The sequence below is a fragment of the Oncorhynchus keta genome, chromosome 32, assembly GCF_023373465.1.
Source record: "Oncorhynchus keta strain PuntledgeMale-10-30-2019 chromosome 32, Oket_V2, whole genome shotgun sequence".
Lineage (NCBI taxonomy): Eukaryota > Metazoa > Chordata > Actinopteri > Salmoniformes > Salmonidae > Oncorhynchus > Oncorhynchus keta.
This window is the reverse complement of record NC_068452.1, coordinates 11,580,330-11,602,095: the sequence shown is the minus strand read 5'-3', so window position 1 is coordinate 11,602,095 and position 21,766 is coordinate 11,580,330. Positions and strand designations below refer to the sequence as shown.

The 21,766-nt window shown below is 41.7% G+C and overlaps 2 protein-coding genes across 3 annotated transcripts in view; both read left to right on the top strand.

Annotated features, from left to right (window-relative positions):
* LOC118365749 (zinc finger protein OZF-like) overlaps nucleotides 1–6,051 on the top strand; it is a 70,073-nt gene extending 64,022 nt beyond the window's left edge. The window contains exon 2 of one of the 2 annotated variants that reach the window (XM_052490212.1): nucleotides 5,393–6,051. In XM_052490212.1, the coding sequence (XP_052346172.1) occupies nucleotides 5,393–5,913 (521 nt within the window). In that variant the 3' untranslated portion in view covers nucleotides 5,914–6,051. The remainder of the gene's footprint in view (nucleotides 1–5,392) is intronic. The other variant, XM_052490213.1, reaches the window with a different exon arrangement.
* LOC127914390 (uncharacterized) overlaps nucleotides 1–18,865 on the top strand; it is a 238,331-nt gene extending 219,466 nt beyond the window's left edge. Inside the window, exon 2 of the mRNA XM_052490195.1 lies at nucleotides 10,126–18,865. Coding sequence (XP_052346155.1) covers nucleotides 13,654–15,906 — 2,253 coding nt within the window. The 5' untranslated portion in view covers nucleotides 10,126–13,653 and the 3' untranslated portion in view covers nucleotides 15,907–18,865. The remainder of the gene's footprint in view (nucleotides 1–10,125) is intronic.
* The last annotated feature ends 2,901 nt before the right edge of the window (nucleotides 18,866–21,766 follow it).

The window sequence follows — 21,766 nt, the reverse complement described above, 5'->3', positions numbered from 1 at the left end:
ATGAGTGGAGAACAGGAGAGCTTCTTCAAGAAAAACTAACAGGTCTGTGAGAGTCGGAATTCTTACTGGTTGGTAGGTGATCAAATACACTGCTCAAAAAAATAAAGGGAACACTAAAATAACACATCCTAGATCTGAATGAATGAAATATTCTTATTAAATACTTATTTCTTTACATAGTTAAATGTGCTGACAACATAATCACACAAAATGTATCAATGGAAATCAAATTTATCAACCCATGGAGGTCTGAATTTGGAGTCACACTCAAAATTAAAGTGGAAAACCACACTACAGGCCGATCCAACTTTGATGTAATGTCCTTAAAACAAGTCAAAATGAGGCTCAGTAATGCGTGTGGCCTCCACGTGCCTGTATGACCTCCCTACAACGCCTGGGCATGCTCCTGATGAGGTGGCGGATGGTCTCCTGAGGGATCTCCTCCCAGACCTGGACTAAAGCATCCGCCAACTCCTGGACAGTCTGTGGTGCAACGTGGCGTTGGTGGATGGAGCGAGACATGATGTCCCAGATGTGCTCAATTGGATTCAGGTCTGGGTAACGGGCGGGCCAGTCCATAGCACCAATGCCTTCCTCTTGCAGGAACTGCTGACACACTCCAGCCACATGCGGTCTAGCATTGTCTTGCATTAGGAGGAACCCAGAGCCAACCGCACCAGCATATGGTCTCACAAGGGGTCTGAGGATCTCATCTCGGTACCTAATGGCAGTCAGACTACCTCTGGCGAGCACATGGAGGGCTGTGCGGCCCCCCAAAGAAATGCCACCCCACACCATGACTGACCCACCGCCAAACCGGTCATGCTGGAGGATGTTGCAGGCAGCAGAACGTTCTCCACGGCGTCTCCCGACTCTGTCACGTCTGTCACATGTGCTCAGTGTGAACCTGCTCTCATCTGTGAAGAGCACAGTGCGCCAGTGGCAAATTTGCCAATCTTGGTGTTCTCCGGCAAATGCCAAACTTCCTGCACAGTGTTGGGCTGTAAGCACAACCCCCACCTGTGGACGTCGGGCCCTCATACCACCCTCATGGAGTCTGTTTCTGACCGTTTGAGCAGACCCATGCACATTTGTGGCCTGCTGGAGGTCATTTTGCAGGGCTCTGGCAGTGCTCCTCCTTGCACAAATGCGGAGGTAGCGGTCCTGCTGCTGGGTTGTTGCCCTCCTATGGCCTCCTCCACGTCTCCTGATGTACTGGCCTGTCTCCTGGTGACACCTCCATGCTCTGGACACTACGCTGACAGACACAGCACACCTTCTTGTCACAGCTCGCATTGATGTGCCATCCTGGATGAGCTGCACTACCTGAGCCACTTGTGTGGGTTGTAGACTCCGTCTCATGCTACCACGAGAGTGAAAGCACCGCCAGCATTCAAAAGTGACCAAAACATCAGCCAGGAAGCATAGGAACTGAGCAGTGGTCTGTGGTCACCGCCTGCAGAACCACTCCTTTATTGGGGGTGTCTTGCTAATTGCCTATAATTTCCACCTGTGTTCTAGTCCATTTGCACAACTGCATGTGAAATGTATTGTCAATCAGTGTTGCTTCCTAAGTGGACAGTTTGATTTCACAGAAGTGTGATTGACTTGGAGTTACATTGTGTTGTTTAAGTGTTCCCTTTTTTTTCTTGAGCAGTGTACTTAGTGGGGCAAAAAAGTACTTAGTCAGCCACCAATTGTGCAAGTTCTCCCACTTAAAAAGATGAGAGAGGCCTGTAATTTTCATCATAGGTACACTTCAATTATGACAGACAAAATGAGAAAAGAAAATCACATTGTAGGATTTTTAATTTATTTATTTGCAAATTATGGTGGAAAATAAGTATTTGGTCACCTACAAACAAGCAAGATTTCTGGCTCTCACAGACCTGTAACTTCTTCTTTAAGAGGTCTGAGTCTGGTGATTATACCAGGGACTATGCATGCAGTTAGGTTTGTATGCAGTCTGATGATATACCAGGGACTGGGGATGCAGTTAGGTTTGTATGCAGTCTGATGATATACCAGGGCCTGGGGATGCAGTTAGGTTTGTATGCAGTCTGATGATATACCAGGGCCTGGGGATGCACAGTTGGGTTTGTTTTTCTCTAACTATTCTACAGTTTGCTCCCAGCAGCATTCATAGAACATAGATCACTGTTAAACTAGGCTGCAGAGTGTTTCTAGTTTGACAGATAATTCAACCAGTATTTGACCAGTGGGTTTCGTTAAATGAATGAATATGAAACTGCCTTAAATACAGATGTGAAGGACAGTATGTTTTAAATTCTCACTCAAAATTTCACTGCTCTATTTGAACCTCTCAATATAAGATTATTATTTCATGAAAGGAATAAAAAATAAATTGGTCTGCAAATGAAAAATATAAAAGCGTATCTTAACTGCGTTTCCCCTCCAGTCAGCAGACGGCGATGTGCATCTTTCAGGCGACGCTGCCAGCGTGATGTATAATCTAGTGGACGGGTCTTTAGTGGATTGGACTGATCAACAATAAGGAGTCAGACGCCATTTTTATTTATACCTTTATTTAACTAGGCAAGTTGGTTAAGAACAAATTCTTATTTTCAATGACGACCCAGGAACAAGTGGGTTAACTGCCCTGTTCAGGGGCAGAACAACATATTTTTACCTTGTCAGCTCCGGAATTCAATCCACCAACCTTTTGGGTTACTAGTCCAATGCTCTAACCACTAGGCTAAAACATTTAGACTGTTTATGTGCATATTTGCCTCTGTGTTTTCAATATACTTCTGGCATCTACTTAATTGCCCCCATTTTAAATGTTATATGTACATTGTTAGTCAACTAGCTGGTTTGATAAGTTAGCCTAGCACTAAACTAGTCGCTCATGCAAACTAGCTAGCTAGCTAAGCTACTCTCCTCCTGCTGAAGAAGAAGAGGTCTGGATGGAGAAAGAGGGTCTGTGGCTGAACATTGTCGTGAAAGAGGAGAAGGAAGAGAAGGATGTCTGAGTAAAACAAGAAGTAGAGGGTGGGTGTTACAGCGAAAGAAGAGGAAGAAGCGTTCAGAGTGAAGGAGGAGGAGGATGTTACAGTAAAATAAGAGGAAGAGAAAGAGGAGGATGCAGTTTTTTAAGTGAATGAGGAGAAAGAGGACTGTTATATTGACAGAGGAGTCAGGAGATCTGATTACCGCCAGTAAGTACTGTCTTAAAAAACGGCCACTAACTCTCCAAAGTTTTTGAACGAATGTAGCAGCATGCTACTGAAATTCTACACTTGAAAATGTTCTGTACTACTACAGGAGTTTGTTATAATATTAAAGCTACATTTTAAAATGGCTAATTAAATCCCTGAATGCTGATTGGGTGACAGCTGTGGTATATCAGGCCGTATACCATGGGTATGACAGAACATGTATTTTTACTGTTCTAATTACGTTGGTAACCAGTTTATAATTTTAATAATCCACCTCGGGTTTCTGATATATGGCCAATATACCACGGCTAAGGCGTTGCGTTGTGCATAAGAACCGTCTTTAACCATGCTATATTGGCCATATACCACACTCCCTCGGGTCTTATTGCTTAACTGTGACATGTGTATACCATCAGGGTCCCCCCCCACAAAATCACAACTTAATTGTCTCACCAAATGGCAAATAAGTTATAAATGAAACGTTTGACTTGTGTCTATTCGTAGACCTTGCATGGGGTGTGTAAATATGCAAAAAGCAGATTTCAGATGTTGGAGAAATACAGAAAATTACAAGTATTATTGCTATGAAATGGACTCGTGTTATGGAGAGACTAAACATATTAGCAAAAGGACAAGCGCTTTGTGGGGACTGAACATATTAGCAAAAGGACAAGCGCTTTGGGGAGATGGAACATGTTAGCAAAAGGACAAGCGTTTTGGGGAGACTAAACATAATAGCATATTAGCAAAAGTTTGTAAGTCTACATAAAACATGGCCAAAATAGCCGTTTCAAGGAAAGGCTGAACTAAAGAATTATAATTTAGTAAATATAGTAATTATTACTTTAGAGATGGTGGGCCACCAACAAAACGTTAACATTGGATCAAATGCAGCCTATAACATTGACTGAAATAGTCATATATATTATTATAGAGCTCTGCTCAGCCTAAAACATGACATTATATATTATTATAGAGCTCTGCTCAGCCTATAAACATGACAGAATATATTATTATAGAGCTCTGCTCAGCCTATAAATATGACAGAATATATTATTATAGAGCTCTGCTCAGCCTATAAACATAACAGAATATATTATTATAGAGCTCTGCTCAGCCTATAAACATAACAGAATATATTATTATAGAGCTCTGCTCAGCCTATAAACATAACAGAATATATTATTATAGAGCTCTGCTCAGCCTATAAACATAACAGAATATATTATTATAGAGCTCTGCTCAGCCTATAAACATGACAGAATATATTATTATAGAGCTCTGCTCAGCCTATAAATATGACAGAATATATTATTATAGAGCTCTGCTCAGCCTATAAACATAACAGAATATATTATTATAGAGCTCTGCTCAGCCTATAAACATAACAGAATATATTATTATAGAGCTCTGCTCAGCCTATAAACATGACAGAATATATTATTATAGAGCTCTGCTCAGCCTATAAACATAACAGAATATATTATTATAGAGCTCTGCTCAGCCTATAAACATGACAGAATATATTATTATAGAGCTCTGCTCAGCCTATAAATATGACAGAATATATTATTATAGAGCTCTGCTCAGCCTATAAACATGACAGAATATATTATTATAGAGCTCTGCTCAGCCTATAAACATGACAGAATATATTATTATAGAGCTCTGCTCAGCCTATAAACATAACAGAATATATTATTATAGAGCTCTGCTCAGCCTATAAACATAACAGAATATATTATTATAGAGCTCTGCTCAGCCTATAAACATAACAGAATATATTATTATAGAGCTCTGCTCAGCCTATAAACATGACAGAATATATTATTATAGAGCTCTGCTCAGCCTATAAATATGACAGAATATATTATTATAGAGCTCTGCTCAGCCTATAAACATGACAGAATATATTATTATAGAGCTCTGCTCAGCCTATAAACAAAACAGAATATATTATTATAGAGCTCTGCTCAGCCTATAAACATGACAGAATATATTATTATAGAGCTCTGCTCAGCCTAAACATCGCCTATAAACATGACAATCACACCGTCACCAAGTTATTTTTAATAATGTATTGTTGTGAAGACTGACCTCGGGTTATTGAGGTATCTAGTCTGGATAAAACCTCATAGGAAAACAGTTCTATTATGTGGAGATTTCATTCAGGTCTCTCTTTAGTATTAAACAAATTGCTCTGTCTTTGGCAGGAGAGAGACCAGACTCTCACTCTGACAGCAGAAAGAGTCCTTCAGAGGAACCAGACACGGAGATGCCCAAACCAGCGAGACGACACCACTGCGCCTACTGTGGAAATAGTTTTACCCGATTACTACACCTGAAAGCACATGAGAGAATACATACAGGAGAAAAGCCCTTCCACTGTTCCCAGTGTGAAAAGAGTTTTAGGTGGTTAACGAGTCTGAAAAAGCATGAGAGGGGACACACACAAGAAAAGCTCTACCAATGCTCCTTGTGTGGAAAGAGTTTTACCAAGTTAGGGGGTCTGACAAGGCATGAGAGGACACACACAGGAGGGGATAAGACGTACCACTGCTCCCAGTGTGGCAAGAGATTTAACCGGTTAAGGCATCTGAATAAGCATGAAAGAATACATACACAGGAGGAGAAGACATACCACTGCTCTCATTGTGGAAAGACATTTTCGCAGTCAGAGGACCTGGAATCACATGAGAGAATAGAGAGACTGTGTTCTGACTTGTGTTTTTGACTGAGAATTTGTGTTTTGTTTGTCACATTAAATCATATTGTTTAAATTAAATCAGACATGAAAATCTGACCAAAACAACAGTCCTGTTTCTGTTGTTTATTCACCTTGATCTAAAATCACATTAAATATTTTAACATATGCATTTCGTTTTCATTATGAACTTTGATTGGTTGTATACAAGTATAAATCCTCTGATGGAGTTCATAATATGATTTGGATATTGCTAAATGTAAATTATTATATAAGGAAGTAAGTAGCCTTTGCTTGTAGCTGTTTCTGTAATGTGAGACAGCTTGATGTACAAGTACTTCCTCTGGAAGTACTTGTATATATATAGTCTATGAAGTCTATGAAGTTATTACATAGATTAATTGAATGTTGCTATTCATCACTCCAACATTGGATTTGATTTGATATATGATTTGGATATTGCTAAATTACTTTGATTGGATACAGCTGCAGCCAAATATATTGGCACCCTTACACTTAGAAATCATTTCCCTATTTCTTCTCAAATCAGTTGAAATTGATGGTAGTCTGGTACCACTACTATACTGTGATGGTCTCCACACCTTGTTATTGTACTAGCTCCACTACTAATACCACTACTATACTGTGATGGTCTCCACACCTCATTGTACTAGCTCCACTACTATACTATGATGGTCTCCACACCTTGTTATTGTACTAGTACCTCTACTATACTATGATGGTCTTCACACCTTGTTATTATACTAGCTCCACTACTAGTACCACCACTATACTATGATGGTCTCCACACCTAATTGTACTAGTACCACTACTAGCTCCACTACTATACTATGATGGTCTTCACACCTTGTTATTGTACTAGCTCCACTACTATACTATGATGGTCTCCACATCTTGTCATCAAATGTATCGTTATAAAGCCCTTTTTACATGAGCCGATGTCACAAAGTGATGTACAGAAACTCAGCCAAAAAAAACAAACAGCAATGCAGATATAGATGCAAGGTGGCTCCCCAATTAAGGTTCAACCAGCCACCTGTAGTTGGGAGGTAGTTCTGTAGTTGTATACAGCCAGACTGGAAGGGTTCATGCAGATTGTTGGTAGAGAGGTAGTTGCATCTAGCCAGACTAGAAGGGTTCATGCAGATTTTTCAAGGTTAGTTTGATGGAGGCAGTTTTAAGGGAATTATTCACAGTGCCTGAATTAAGAAATTGATTTATGATTGTATGAGTCCTGTGGGAACAGGGTCCAAGGGGCAGGTAGTTGACCTCATATTATGGACCATTTCAGAGACAGATGTTGGGGTTGTCAATGAGAATGTGGTGAAACTGTAGCTGGGAGGCTCAGTATGAAGCAGAGGGACAGGTCTGAATAAAGGGGTAGATTGGACAGTGAAGTAAATCCTCTTTATTTGGGGATTTGAAAAATGGTACTTTATTCAATGGAGTGGGTAAAAGGAGGAGTTATCGAGTGGTTTTCCTCTAGCTACTCTGCAGTTTTCTGCCAGCAGCTTTCATAGAACGTAGATCACTGTTAAACTAGGCTGCAGAGCGTTTATTTGACTGAATGAATATGACATTGCCTTAAATGCAGCATTAGATGTAAAGTTTAAATTCTCATTCATTACAAATCTTCATTAATCAATCAACACATGCTTTCATTTCGAGGTATCAATATAATATTATTTAACGAAATATATTTTAAAAATGAAAAGTTTTGTCAGGAAATTAAATAAACATTTCCTTATACTGCGTTACCCACTCCAGTCAGCTGATAACAATGCTGCCAGTGTGACGTATAATCTAGTGGACGGGACACTTCAACAACAACAGCGAGTCAGTCACTTCAGTAGCTTGCTAGGCGACATGGCCTAAACATTCAAGCTTTTTAGACTGTTTCAGTGCACATTTGCATATGTGTTTTAAACATGCTAATGTTTTATAGCTAGTTGCCCCATTTCTTTTCATATTTACGCTGTTAGTCAGGCAGATGTCTTAAATGTCGGCTAGTCGCTAATGCTAACTAGCTAGTTAACATCCCCGACCATGAGCTCCCTAAATTTCTCCCCTCCTGTAAAGAAGAGGGGGTCTGCTGCTCGGAGAAAGAAACTCTATGACTGAACATTGTCGTGAAAGAGGAGAAGGATGTCACAGTAAAAAAACAAGTAGAGGGTGAGGCTGTTACAGACAAAGAAGAAAAGAAAGACGTTTCAGTGAAAGAAGAGGAAGACGCGTTCAGAGTGAAAGAAGAGGATGTTACTGTAAAAGAAGAAGAGGAAAAGAAAGAGGAGGATGTAGTTTTTGGAGTGAAGGAGGGAGAGAACTGTCACATTGAAGGAAGAACAGGAGTAGAAGACGAAAACCAGTAAGTACTGTCTTAAAAACAGGAACATGCTTTATCTATTATTATAGAGCTCTGCTCAGCCTATAAACATCATTATGATAAATCTCTGCTCAGCCTAAAACATGACATTATGTATTATTATAGAGCTCTGCTCAACCTATAAACATGACATTATATATTATTGTAGAGCTCTGCTCAGCCTAAAACATGGCAGTGTGGGAGCAGTTTTAGGTGGTAAGTAAGCCTGAAAACACATGAGAGAATACACACAGGAGAAAAGCCTTTCCAATGTTCCCAGTGTGAAAAGAGTTTTAGGTGGTCAGGGAGTCTGAAAAAGCACGAGCGAAAACACAGGAGAAAAGCCTTAACCAACATACTAATACACAGGAGAAGACATACCACTGCTCTCATTGTGAAAATACATTTTCCCAGTCAGAGGACCTGAAATCACATGAGAGAATAGAGAGACTGTCTTATGATTTATGTCTTTGACTGAGAATTTGGGTTTTTGTTTGGGCTGTCAGGCTTGAGTTCACTTTGTGTAATGTTAGTGCACTATTTTTTTATTGCGATTAATCCATTGTCTGAAAACGTTGAAAATACACTGAAAACATCAAAAATACAATTTCCAATTGTCCACATGGCTGGGAGAACCTATTCAAGTAAGTAAGTAAATAGATTTTGAAAATGTAAAAAAAACTATGTATTATTAGATAACTAGTTACAGTGCAGACTAACTCAAATGAGCTGCTAAATGAGCTAGCTAGTTGGCTAGCATCTGAACTGGCTACGTAGAGGGCACAGCATGATCAGAGGTGAGAGGTCACAAGGTCAGGTCAACAGGAAGTATTATTCAAGAGATGCTTTACATTGAAATACAGATAGATGCAGTAGTCCCAGAGTTAATGATCCCTCCAGGTCCGTTTATATTATAAGGAAGTATTATTAAAGAGATGCCTTTACATTGAAATACAGATAGGTGAGGTCTGTACAGGTGCATCACCGCTGGGACAAACTACCTTCCCTCCAGGACACCTACACCACCACTAACATTGATGTTACAGAAAGGCCATAAAGATCATCAAATGGACATCAACCACTTTAAACCACTGCCTGTTCACCCCATTATCATCCAGAAGGCGAGGTCAGTACAGGTGCATCAAATACTGGGACCGAGAGACTGAAAAATGCAGCTTTGTCTCATAGGCCATCAGACTGTTAAACAGCCACCACTAACATTGAGTGGCCTATGCTGCTCTGTACCACACTGACACTGACTCAACTTCAGCCACTTTAATAATGGGAATTGATGGGAAATGATGTAAATATATCACTAGCCACTTTAAACAATGCTACCTTATATAATGTTACTTACCCTACATTATTAATCTCATATGCATACGTATATACTGTACTCTATATCATCGACTGCATCCTTATGTAATACATGTATCACAGAGCCAACAGTTTAACTATGCCACTTTGTTTACATACTCATCTTATATGTATATACCCTTGTTTGGGTACCATCTACTGTTGCCTATGCTGCTCTGTACCATCACCATTCTTATATCCTTATGTACATATTCTTTATCCCCTTACACTGTGTATAAGACAGTAGTTTAGGAATTGTTAGTTAGATTACTTGTTGGTTATTACTGCATTGTCGGAACTAGAAGCACAAGCATTTCGCTACACTCGCATTAACATCTGCTAACCATGTGTATGTGACAAATAAAATTTGATTTGAGATGCAGTAGTCCCAGAGTTAATGATCCAAGGTCAGTTTTGCATTTCACGTCCTGATTGATGACTAACAATGTTAGAATAAAAAATAAAAATGCAACGCTTAAACATGCTCTCTCTCTCGTCTGCAGACATGTTTTGATGTGAGAGGATGCCAACCCCCAGTCCCATCATCGCCACCTCACCTGCTTTTAAGATAACCTTTGGGCCGACTAGAGACACTATTATGTAATTGTGATGAACTGAAAGAATATTTATGTAGCACTGTGATTCATTAATCATGTGCTGCCTTCCCTGCTCATTTGAGCTTAACTCTTTCCCTTTGTCTTTTACATCTCTCTCTCCACCTCCTCTTTCTTCCTCTGTTTTTATAATGCACAACAGATGTGCATTGAAGTCCAGATTGAACTTGTATTTATAACATTTGGATAATGAGCTTTTCAATAAAGCGTTTCACATTCTCTACTGGTTGAAATGAAGTGTAATGTGATGAAATACTCCACCTATCCTGTGTTTATCAGATCAATGCAGATGAAGGACGTTAGATATTGTGATGAACCGGTTTTAGAGTATTTACATGATGCATAGGGAGTGTGGTGTAGTGTTTTTGAACATTATATTTCTGTATATATGAATTAACTAGGTAAATCCTGTTTCTAGTCTATTAGTTACAATGTGTAACCATTGATGTCCCAGGACCAAGATTGGTAAACACTGTTGAAGTGTATAATTGTAATACATACATGCAGACACAGCATCATTCAAAGACTGGAATTTGATAGTCCTGGTATTGGATATGACTGAAAAATAATCTCAAAGACATTCATACCTGAACAGCACCTTTATTTGCCAAGGTAGAGTACATGATCAGTGAATATATTAAATGTACAGGCTACAATGTGGGGATCTCATGTATGGTAATAACTACATGTATATAAATCTTGCATCCTTGGTAACAACATGATATTATATTCTACTCAATCCATAGGCTTCAATAATGTCATTCCGGCTGTTTTGAAGTTGATACAACTGGCTATGATAGCTGAGGTTCATAGCTAGGTTCTGATAGGTTCTAATATGTATACCAAACGTTTGGGTTCATTACACAGATCGGCTAGATAGCTAGCTACACACACCTGTTCTCTCCTGGTATTTCTGTCTGCCATCTTTGATCCAGTTCAGTTCTGTGTAGGGGTACCCCTCTCTCCTCGTATGTACTGTCTTAAATACAGTGGCTCAAACTCTGCAGTTGTTGAACTGATGTTTGGTGTTAAAGGGGAAATTTACAATTGCTACATCCATATTGTGAATCTTAAATTATTTATTTATAGCCATTGATTCTTGATGAATATAACACATGCCTCATGAGCTTAGTTCTACTGTTGTACCCCATCAGAACCCAAAATAAGCTTTTCTTACTCCAATGCCAAGAAACAATGTAAATCAACACTGTTTAGCCTCAACATGCTTAAAACTATAATGTTAGTATCATGGATGGTCAGTCCTTGCATCCATAGGTCTGTCTATGAATTTGAAAGTAGTTACATTTGTCCAACCCTATCATTTATAACAAAACAGTGTTTGAACTACAGATTGGTTGATTGATTGATGTATGGATTTTTTAAACAGCAACTTAATGGCTGCCCAGAGACTTGGTTTGGTAAAGAAAGAAATGTAATGTTATATATATATGTAAACATTCATACACATAGCTCATATATTATACAGCGCCAAGCCAAACCGCCTGACTCAAGTCATTTCACATACCCCTGCTAAAACAGGAACTAGCTCACACAGCCAGCAATAAAACTACCCCCCCTAACACTATCCCCTCAGCTCTGTTGTCTTACCACCCCAGGAAACAAAGACATTCCATCGCAAGAACACATACACCCAGCCATAAAACTGACCCCCTCTGTTCTCTTCTTTCACGACCCCTCTGCTCTCCTGTATCAGATTTCCTGACACACAAATACTTGCTTGCATGAACACACACACACCTTACCACATCTCAGTCCAGGTCAAAGGGAGCTCAGAGAACAAGACTCTGCTATGCACCAATGGGGCCCGCTCTGGCTAGAGCAAGGTCCGCCTCCAACTCTTTGTGACCAGTCAGAGGACCAAAACGACAAGACTCCACCTACTTTATTATATGTATAACAATGAATGTAACCTTTGAATAAGGTCTCTTTTTCACCTGACCCCTCATCGGGTTATATGAACTAGATCTGTGCACGATGTAGAACAAGATATATTTGACCAATAAACGGCCTTTTTTGATACACCTGATTCCACTCTGTCCAGCGTCGTTGATCTGCATTCCCTCTCCAGTATGAAACACTAACAAAATGGTAGCATGAGGATGGTTATTCCTGGATTCGATCTATGATAAATTAGTGTGAGAGGACGAAACTGATCACGGCTCAAAATCAGACGGAAGAGTGACTTGTCCAGCTATTCGTCTTGCCTCAGGAAATCTGATCGGAGCGCTCTACTTGAAAGGTGAGCAGAGCCTGTTAAATCGAAATCTGCATATTGTATTATAGTCTAAACCAAATTTTGATCAGAAAGTACTGAGCGTGAGTATGAATCGTTGCCAAATTATTTTTTTACATAAGAACCTAAGGCATTGATTAAAGATATCTTGTTTTGTATAAAGACAACAACAAAAAAAAAGATTTATTTTTTATTTTTGATAAATTGGACTATACTGAGTTATTTTAATAGGAATGTGTGAATCGTGATTGACCAATATGTTAAATTCCTTCGGGACCCTGTTTGTTCTGAAATCTGCATAGAAAACTGTCCTAATTATATATATATATATATATATTGGGTTGTGTATAGAGGTGAGGGAAAGCAGAGGCTGTGTTTTAACATGTAAAGGACACGATTATGAATGTTGGAAATTCTATGTGAATTTCGTATGAATGACTGTAGTATTGAGAAAACATATTAACCAGAGTTTACGTTCCATGATTTTGAGACCGGGGAAATTAAATTGAGAGAAACGTTTGTCGCGGAGTAAACCGCTAGGTTGGGATACGTAACTGGGCTATTATGCACACGTGCTGATAGACAAAGCTTACTTTAGTAGTCGAATGGCCGTGCAACTTTGATTGACAGCCGCCGGGCTAAAACACAGATTTTCGCTTTTTTCATTCCTGTTGATATTGCCTAAAGTTTAAAATTATTCTGACAATTGCTATAGAATCGCTCAAATTTACTGATATAGGTTCATAAAGGCAGTTACTGAATTATTTACAGAAAGTGTTTAAATACGTCGCAGAACATTTTTTGAGTTCTTCTATATTTCCTACAGGGCCAGAATTACTCTGACGATTGTTATAGAACCGCATATATTCACTGATATATTGTTCCAAAAGGAAATCGCCGAATCATTTCTAGAAAATACTTGAATAAAATCACTGAACAAATTCAAATTACTGCCGGAGAGGCACACACGTAACTGCCGCTACATTACTAATCTGACCAAGGGTGGGGGTGCATATGGGACAACTTTGAGCTAGCGATACAGTACATTCCCAGGTCTCGAACAGAGACGGGCTGAGTATACAAAGATAGAAATAAGCTACACAAAGGACTGACTAAAACCTAGATAAACGCATTATACACATTATCAGACGAATTAGATAAAAATGTCTGCAGCCACCACGCCCAAACTCGGATTCAGTGAATATTTAGATCAGAGTATAATTCATGTAGCGGGAGGTAAAGAACAGTATGAGAAAGTGGAGAAAGTGTGGAAAGGATTACGGTTAAAATGGACGCAAGCAGGTTATTTTAGCGGGGGACCCCCTACAGGGGGGAATCTCCAAGATATGCAGAAAAAGCTACTGGAAGACGCAGGGAAAGCAACGGCAAGTGAGACAGAGAGGAACAAAGCTCATTGGTTCAAGAAGGAAGGGACTAGAGAGAGAATGCGGGCAGAAGCAGAATTGAATGTAGGAACATGGGCTATAGAAGTCTGTAGGAGGATGCAGCCCAAAAACAAACCAGATATGATGTGTGTGGCTTCTGCGTCAACGGGGGATGTTAAAGCTCCGCCTGAGGACTTGCCCACGGCTCCCCCTGCGGTCGTTTTTCCCTCACTATATCCACAATTGACAAAGGAGGCAGTTCAGCCCCCGCCATACTCAAAGGGACAAAATCACCGGAGCCCGTCACACAACCCATTCCACGGTAACAACCCATTCCTGCCCAGGGCACCTCCCGCAATACAGGCTCCAGTTCTGAGATTAGACCAAGGGGAGTTAAAAGGGGAAATGACACTGGGGATAACGGGTGGCCATATTGTATGTGAACCGCTCGAAACCGGGACTCCAGGCGCAGGAGGTCTCCCCCAGGAACGGAGACCACAATGCTCCTCTGTGAACTCTCTCACCTCTGAAACCAGAGGACACCTACAAACAAGATTAGATTCAAACCACTTCTATCAGACGGATAGGGAGGACTGTCATCAGAACATGGATATCGAAAACGAAGAAGATATTGACATGGTGCTCACCCCAGCACCGATGGGAGCTCCAAACGTGACTAAGATGCAGGAGCTGCTGCAATCATCAATAGATCGAGCTAAGGAACTCAGGGAGCTTATGGCTAACCAAGATAACAATGCCTATCGTGTGGACGGCATAATGAGAGGAACAGTAACCGAAGTCACTGAAACAATGGGGTCCGAAACACCCCGTCGGTCCTCCAGAATCGCTGATAGAAGAGAGCAGGAGATGGCAGGACAGTATCCCCTGCGACCGACACCTGGTGATGCACACACTTTGGAGTACCAGCCCTGGAAAATGACTGATTTAACAACCTTGATGGAACAGATGCCTAGCTTACATGGGGGAGCTTCAGCGTGGCTACTCCAACTGCAGACTCTTACATCAGGCCTGCAACTCTGCCTAGGAGACATGAAAGCACTACTAGCAAGAGCCACTGATCACGGAACCATGGAGGCCCTCATGACAGCAGCTGGCCTTGAATGGCGGGCCCCAACACTCCCCATAGACAACTTCCGTACTAGATTATGGGAAGTTCTACGGAGAGCGTACCCTACAGAAAGAAACCATGCCATTTTATCCTCCTTTATAATCAACCCAGGTGAGCAACCTGCAGCATACCTGGACAGAGCTAAGACAACATGGAGATCGGTCCATGAAGAACCATTCGATCACACAGACACCACACTCAGCATGTGGAAGGAAATGGTGGTGAACGGGTGTCCTGGAGATGTAAAAACCAAGCTCAGAGGAACAGTGGGGCTGATTGCACTTCCTCTGACCCAATTCAATACGCATGTGCACCACCATGTATCCCAACACAACAAGAAAAGAGGGGAAGCTGAGAGCCAGGTCCAGTCCCTCCAAATTCAACTCTTGAAGCTTCAACTAAAAGAGGCACAGAAAGGTGAGAAACCTAAAAAACAAATGATTGCAGAAGTAACTCAAGACCAAGGGGAACAGCCAGATATCACTCAGATAATAGCACAGACTGTCTCTCAGATGATCCAACAGCAGGCAGCCTCACTCACTGCCACTAGGGGGGCCCAACCACCCCGATACCCTCCCCCACAGCAGTATATCATGCAACAACAACAGCCACAATGGGCTCAACGAGGTCCCTACACTGGACAACCCAGAAAGGGAAACTACCAGTGTTATAACTGCGGAATTCCCGGTCACTATGCAAGATATTGCACGAAACCACTCTCCCCGCACCAACTGCAATGGAGAGGAAGAGGAGGACCTCCCCCTTTTCAATACAACCACCCAGGTCCTCAGCAACAGCCAGCATACAACCACCCAGAATCTAGCCACATGCAGCAGCAACAGCAAGATTACAACCACCCACAGTTCCAAGGCATGGCAGGGAACACCATGCCCTGGCCATAAAAATGCCCACCACTCACAGCAGGAGAAGAGAGACAAAACTTTCAACAGCACACTGAATCAACAATGATGTGCGAAGTTGAGGGTGTCCCCCATCAGTTCCTGGTAGACACAGGATGCACCTATTCTACTATCAAGTTCTCTCACATACTACTGAAAGTGGAGTGGAAGTATCCACCAACCCTCCCTCTTCAACACCTGATCGCCCAGCAAGAATTATGATGATGCCACTCCAGCCGACGCCCACGCTGTCTGACACCCAAGAAGTATACTGGCTAAAATGCCTACCCACAGGGCCTACCACCCCTCACATCCAGTTTAAGTTCAACCAACGGACAGCTCAAATCTACACTCTGCACCCATACAAGACTCCCCAAGCTGAGATCCATTGCACACTCAATGCAACAGAAACTGATGACTGCCCCTGAACTGAAGACTGGGACGAAGACATGATGCACCTGACCCCACCTATCAGGTGTTGTACCATTGTGTGTGGCCCAGAGGGGGTGGCAGCACCGGTCATCCTACGATCAAGGAACCTCCATGCACCCCTGGCCTGGACGGCTGAAGCATTAACAGCCATAGCACTCCTGAAAACAGATCTATCAGTGGCAGCAGATCTGACTACAAGAACAAGTTCCATTTGGATGTTTCTGAAAAGGAAGGATTCACCTCATCCATCCTTTTCCAGAAACAAGAGGGGGAGAGAAGGGTCTTGATGTACTACTCTTCCAAACTTGACCACATTGAGGTAGGACAGACAACATGCTCCAGATACGTTCCTGCAGTAGCAAAAGCTATTGAAAAAACAGCTCACCTCGTAATGTCACCCTTCAATCAGCCATCATCCCTCAACCAGCACCTGCCCAATTTGCTGAAATCATCGGATTGACGCAGGCCCTCATCAGAGGAAAAGGAAAGACTGTGAATATCTATACAGACTCAGCCTATGCCCATGGAGCAGTTCACACTGATGGACCCAGAACTTTTACGTGAAGTACATTGCCACACACACGAAGGCAAACTAAAGACCCTTCAAAAAGTCTCGCACATCTGGTGGCACCCTCACATAAAAATATGACTGACTTAGTTTATGACGACGATTTATTTTAAATGCAACATTAGTGGCAGCCACAACCTAAAGAAACCATATCAAAACACCAAGGGGCTCATACCCATTACATAATGCATGTTTTCAGGATATTAGTATAGATTACACCGACATGGGCCCCGAAAATGTATCTAAAGGCAAACGCTATCTCCTAGTTATGGTAGATAGGTTCTCCAAATGGGTAGAAGCAATACCAACAGCGAAGGGGGATGCTAGGTCAGTCGTTAAGTGGCTACCAACCAAACTAATACCCAGGGATGGCATCCCAAGACAAATCAAATTTGACAAATGGCTCACATTGAACAAACACCTGAGACAGGTGGAAGAAAGATTTGGCATAACACACAGATTTGGTTCTGTGTACCACTCCCGGTCCCAAAATCTGGTGGAACGTTAACCCAAAAGCTGAAAGCTAAGATGGCTAAGAGTCATGCCTGGTCCACCAAGGGAGGGAGGTCATATGCCCGACCTTGATGTATAACAAATTGTAATGTCTAATTATGTGAAAAAACTGACGGTTCTCTCTGCAGCACTCTCTACCCAGGTTCACAAGGTCCAGGAGGGGGAGTGTGCCGGGGGACACGCAACCACTGAAGGTAAAGGTTGGGTGACTGGGTGAGGGTTAAAAGTCCACAAGAGAAAGTGGCTGGAACCCAGGTGGACTGGACCGTACGAAGTGAAGGAGGTTACTTCACACTCAGTCCAGGTCAAAGGTAAATCAGGCGCACCTTGGCACCACCTTACACATTGCACCCCAGCCCCAACTCCTTCCAGAACACTGACTGAAGTCAGAGCTGATTTGAGCGGCCTAAATTCGATTCCAAATGAAGACACTCCTTACTCAGGTGATGCGGCATCAAACTCTGCCTCCTCTGAAAAAGGAACCTCGCCCAGATAGAGGGACATTACTCCCTCCCTGGGTGGGGCTGGGGATATCTGGCCCTTTGTTTGTGATATTCCTACTGATCTTTGGGGTGTCCCTGGGAACTTTCACATGGTTAATAGAACAACAAACACATACTAAAGCATCAACCCCTCTCACCCCAACCCCTATCCCTGATACCATTCCTAGCACCACTCCCTTCAATCTCACACGCACCAAACGTAGCACTACACCTACAGACCCACCATGCACACCAGACAAGGTTAGAAGCACCACCTTATGTATACCCACGAATGCAACCACTAACATTGCATTATAGTTTTCACGTCTAGTAGACGTGAAGAGGGGGATTTGTTATATATATATATATATGTAAACATTCATACACATAGCTCATATATTATACAGCGCCAAGCCAAACCGCCTGACTCAAGTCATTTCACATACCCCTGCTAAAACAGGAACTAGCTCACACAGCCAGCAATAAAACTACCCCCCCTAACACTATCCCCTCAGCTCTGTTGTCTTACCACCCCAGGAAACAAAGACATTCCATCGCAAGAACACATACACCCAGCCATAAAACTGACCCCCTCTGTTCTCTTCTTTCACGACCCCCTCTGCTCTCCTGTATCAGATTTCCTGACACACAAATACTTGCTTGCATGAACACACACACCTTACCACATCTCAGTCCAGGTCAAAGGGAGCTCAGAGAACAAGACTCTGCTATGCACCAATGGGGCCCGCTCTGGCTAGAGCAAGGTCCGCCTCCAACTCTTTGTGACCAGTCAGAGGACCAAAACGACAAGACTCCACCTACTTTATTATATGTATAACAATGAATGTAACCTTTGAATAAGGTCTCTTTTTCACCTGACCCCTCATCGGGTTATATGAACTAGATCCGTGCACGATGTAGAACAAGATATCTTTGACCAATAAACTGCCTTTTTTGATACACCTGATTCTACTCTGTCCAGCGTTGTTGATCTGCATTCCCTCTCCAGTATGAAACACTAACAGTAACCACTCTCAAATTCATAGAGAAAGCTATTGTATCAACCTTAACCCAACACCTAGCGACCTCGTCAAGAAGTTCAGACATCTTGGCGTAACAGTTATAAGGTGTTGGCGAAAACATACCTAGATTCAATTACATTCATGAATTGGTTTGAAACCTTTGTTTTATGCCCTTTCTCAAAGTCTTTGTAAAAAAAAAAAAACATTTTGTCATAAAACACTATTTTGTTATTTAAAAACAAAATGTAACCTTTGATTAACTAGGCAAGTCAGTTAAGAATAAAATCTTATTTCCAATGACTGCGTACCCCAGATGACAGTGGGCCAATTGTGCGCCACCCTATGGGACTCCCATCACGGCCGGTTGTGATCAGATCAAAGTTTATTTGTCACAGGCGCCGAAATTCTTACTTACAGGCTCTAACCAACAGTGCAAAAAAAAGGTATTAGGTGAAAAATAGCAGTAGAGAGGCTACATACATGCACGGGTTAGTCGGGCTGATTGAGGTAGTATGTACATATGGTTAAAGCGACTACGCATATATGATGAACAGAGAGGAGCAGTGGCGTAAAAGAGGGGTTGGCGGGTGGCGGGACACAATGCAGATAGCCCGGTTAGCCAATGTGCGGGGGCACTGGTTGGTCAGGCCAATTGAAGTAGTATGTACAGTTAAAGTGACTATGCATATATCATGAACAGAGAGTAGCAGCAGCGTAAAACAATTTAACCTGACTATAAGGAGCCGGTCATCAATTTAACCTGACCAGAGGGAGAAAAACTCCTCCCGACTGCCGTTCTGCTCCTGAAGTTTTCAAAAATTGACTACACCACCAGTCGCAACCTTTTCCAGTTGGAGTGCCAATGTATCTTACCATTTCTACCGATCTACCAGTTATGATTTTTATATGCACATTTTCATGGAACAGTTTCATTTAATTTATAATAGTATATCAAAATCATTGCCTGTGAATAATCTATATTCTATCTAAATCTAAATGAAAATTATACAAATTTAAAATGAACTTTTATTGCCATTGCCAACTATGTAAAAATAGCCAACATAAAGCCAACAAATAAAAACATTGCAGCCTGCAGGTAGAAAATATCCTAGAAATCACATTTGCTGCACATGGCCTGTCTACAGCAAACTTGAAACATTGTATCAACTATCAACTGGGTCCTCTGAAACTTGTGATAGCAAACTTGCAACATTGTATAAAATATTCTGGGCCCTCAGAGTTTCCGCACCAGTGAGTTCGGGACAGAAACAGCTGTCGGGCTATTTGTGCAAAGGATAAGAAGTAATCAGGTATTTTATGACATTTCCACTGGAGCATTACATTTTTCCCTTTCATGCCGAGTGGAAATATTTTAAGAAAATACATGGAGCAACTATTTTCGTATGCAATTGATTTTGATTAGACTTAGTTTGCTTGCTGTTTGAGGTGAAGAAACATTTGCTTTGAGAAGCTCCACAGCTCATTAGTGGTGGTGCGTTAAGACAGAGATACTATCAGACATCCCCAAATGGGCACATTTATAGGCCTACATTTGCACTCAGGCCAGGTAGACTAGTCCTACTTCTATATGCGTAATTAGATGTGCGTCCTTACTCAACATTGACAGGAGTTTTCAAACAAAGGGTCATTTATAAATTGACAAAACTGACGCATCTTGCGGGGTAAGGTCTGGGTGGTCTGCCCGGGGCCGTTTAATTTAGTATCCGTTTTGGTCGGCATGGGGAATGATTGTATTTTCGCATAATGTGTTTTACTGAAGTTGACCGACTGAAAGGGAGTGTAACTTTATGACTATTGTTGGATTATAAACTTTGAACATTGAGATATTAAAGACATGCTAGTTCAGACACAGAGTATATAAAGGAGTGAGATCTGTAGAAAGACAGAGTGACTGTGGAATGTGCTGGGTGGATAGGAGATCACAGGATTGGTTTAGGGGAAGCGGATGGACATCTGTTGATTAGGCAAAGGAGGGGTTAAGGGCAGGAGGTCAGGTCAGATCCCCTGAAGGGAGTAATAAGGGTTTAGTATCCTGTCACCCTCTTCCTGTGGAACCAGGAGATGTAAGGATTGGAGAGAAGGAGTGTCCAAAGTGGCGTATAGATTTGGGAGAACAAGTATTTGATACGCTGCTGATTTTGCAGGTTTTCCTACTTACAAAGCATGTAGAGTTCTGTCATTTTTGTCATAGGTACACTTCAACTGTGAGAGTCCAGAAAATCACATTGTATGATTTTTAAGGAATTAATTTGCATTTTATTGCATGACATAAGTATTTGATCACCTACCAACCAGTAAGAATTCCGGCTCTCACGGACCTGTTAGTTTCTATTTAAGAAGTCCACCTGTTCTCCACTCATTACCTGTATTAACTGCACCTGTTTGAACTCGTTACCTGTATAAAAGACACCTGTCCACACACTCAATCCAACAGACTCCAACCTCTCCACAATGGCCAAGACCAGAGAGCTGTGTAAGGACATCAGGGCTAAAATTGTAGACCTACACAAGGCTGGGATGGGCTACAGGACAATAAGCAAGCAGCTTGGTGAGAAGGCAACAACTGTTGGCGCAATTATTAGAAAATGGGAGAAGTTCAAGATGACGGTCAATCACCCTCGGTCTGGGGCTCCATGCAAGAGGGCATCAATGGGGAATCAATGATCACGAGGAAGGTGAGGGATCAGCGCAGAACTACACAGCAGGACCTGGTCAATGACCTGAAGAGAGATGGGACCAGTCTAAAAAAAAAACATTAGTAACACACTACGCCGTCATGGATTAAAATCTGGCAGAGCACGCAAGGTCCCCCTGTTCAAGCCAAC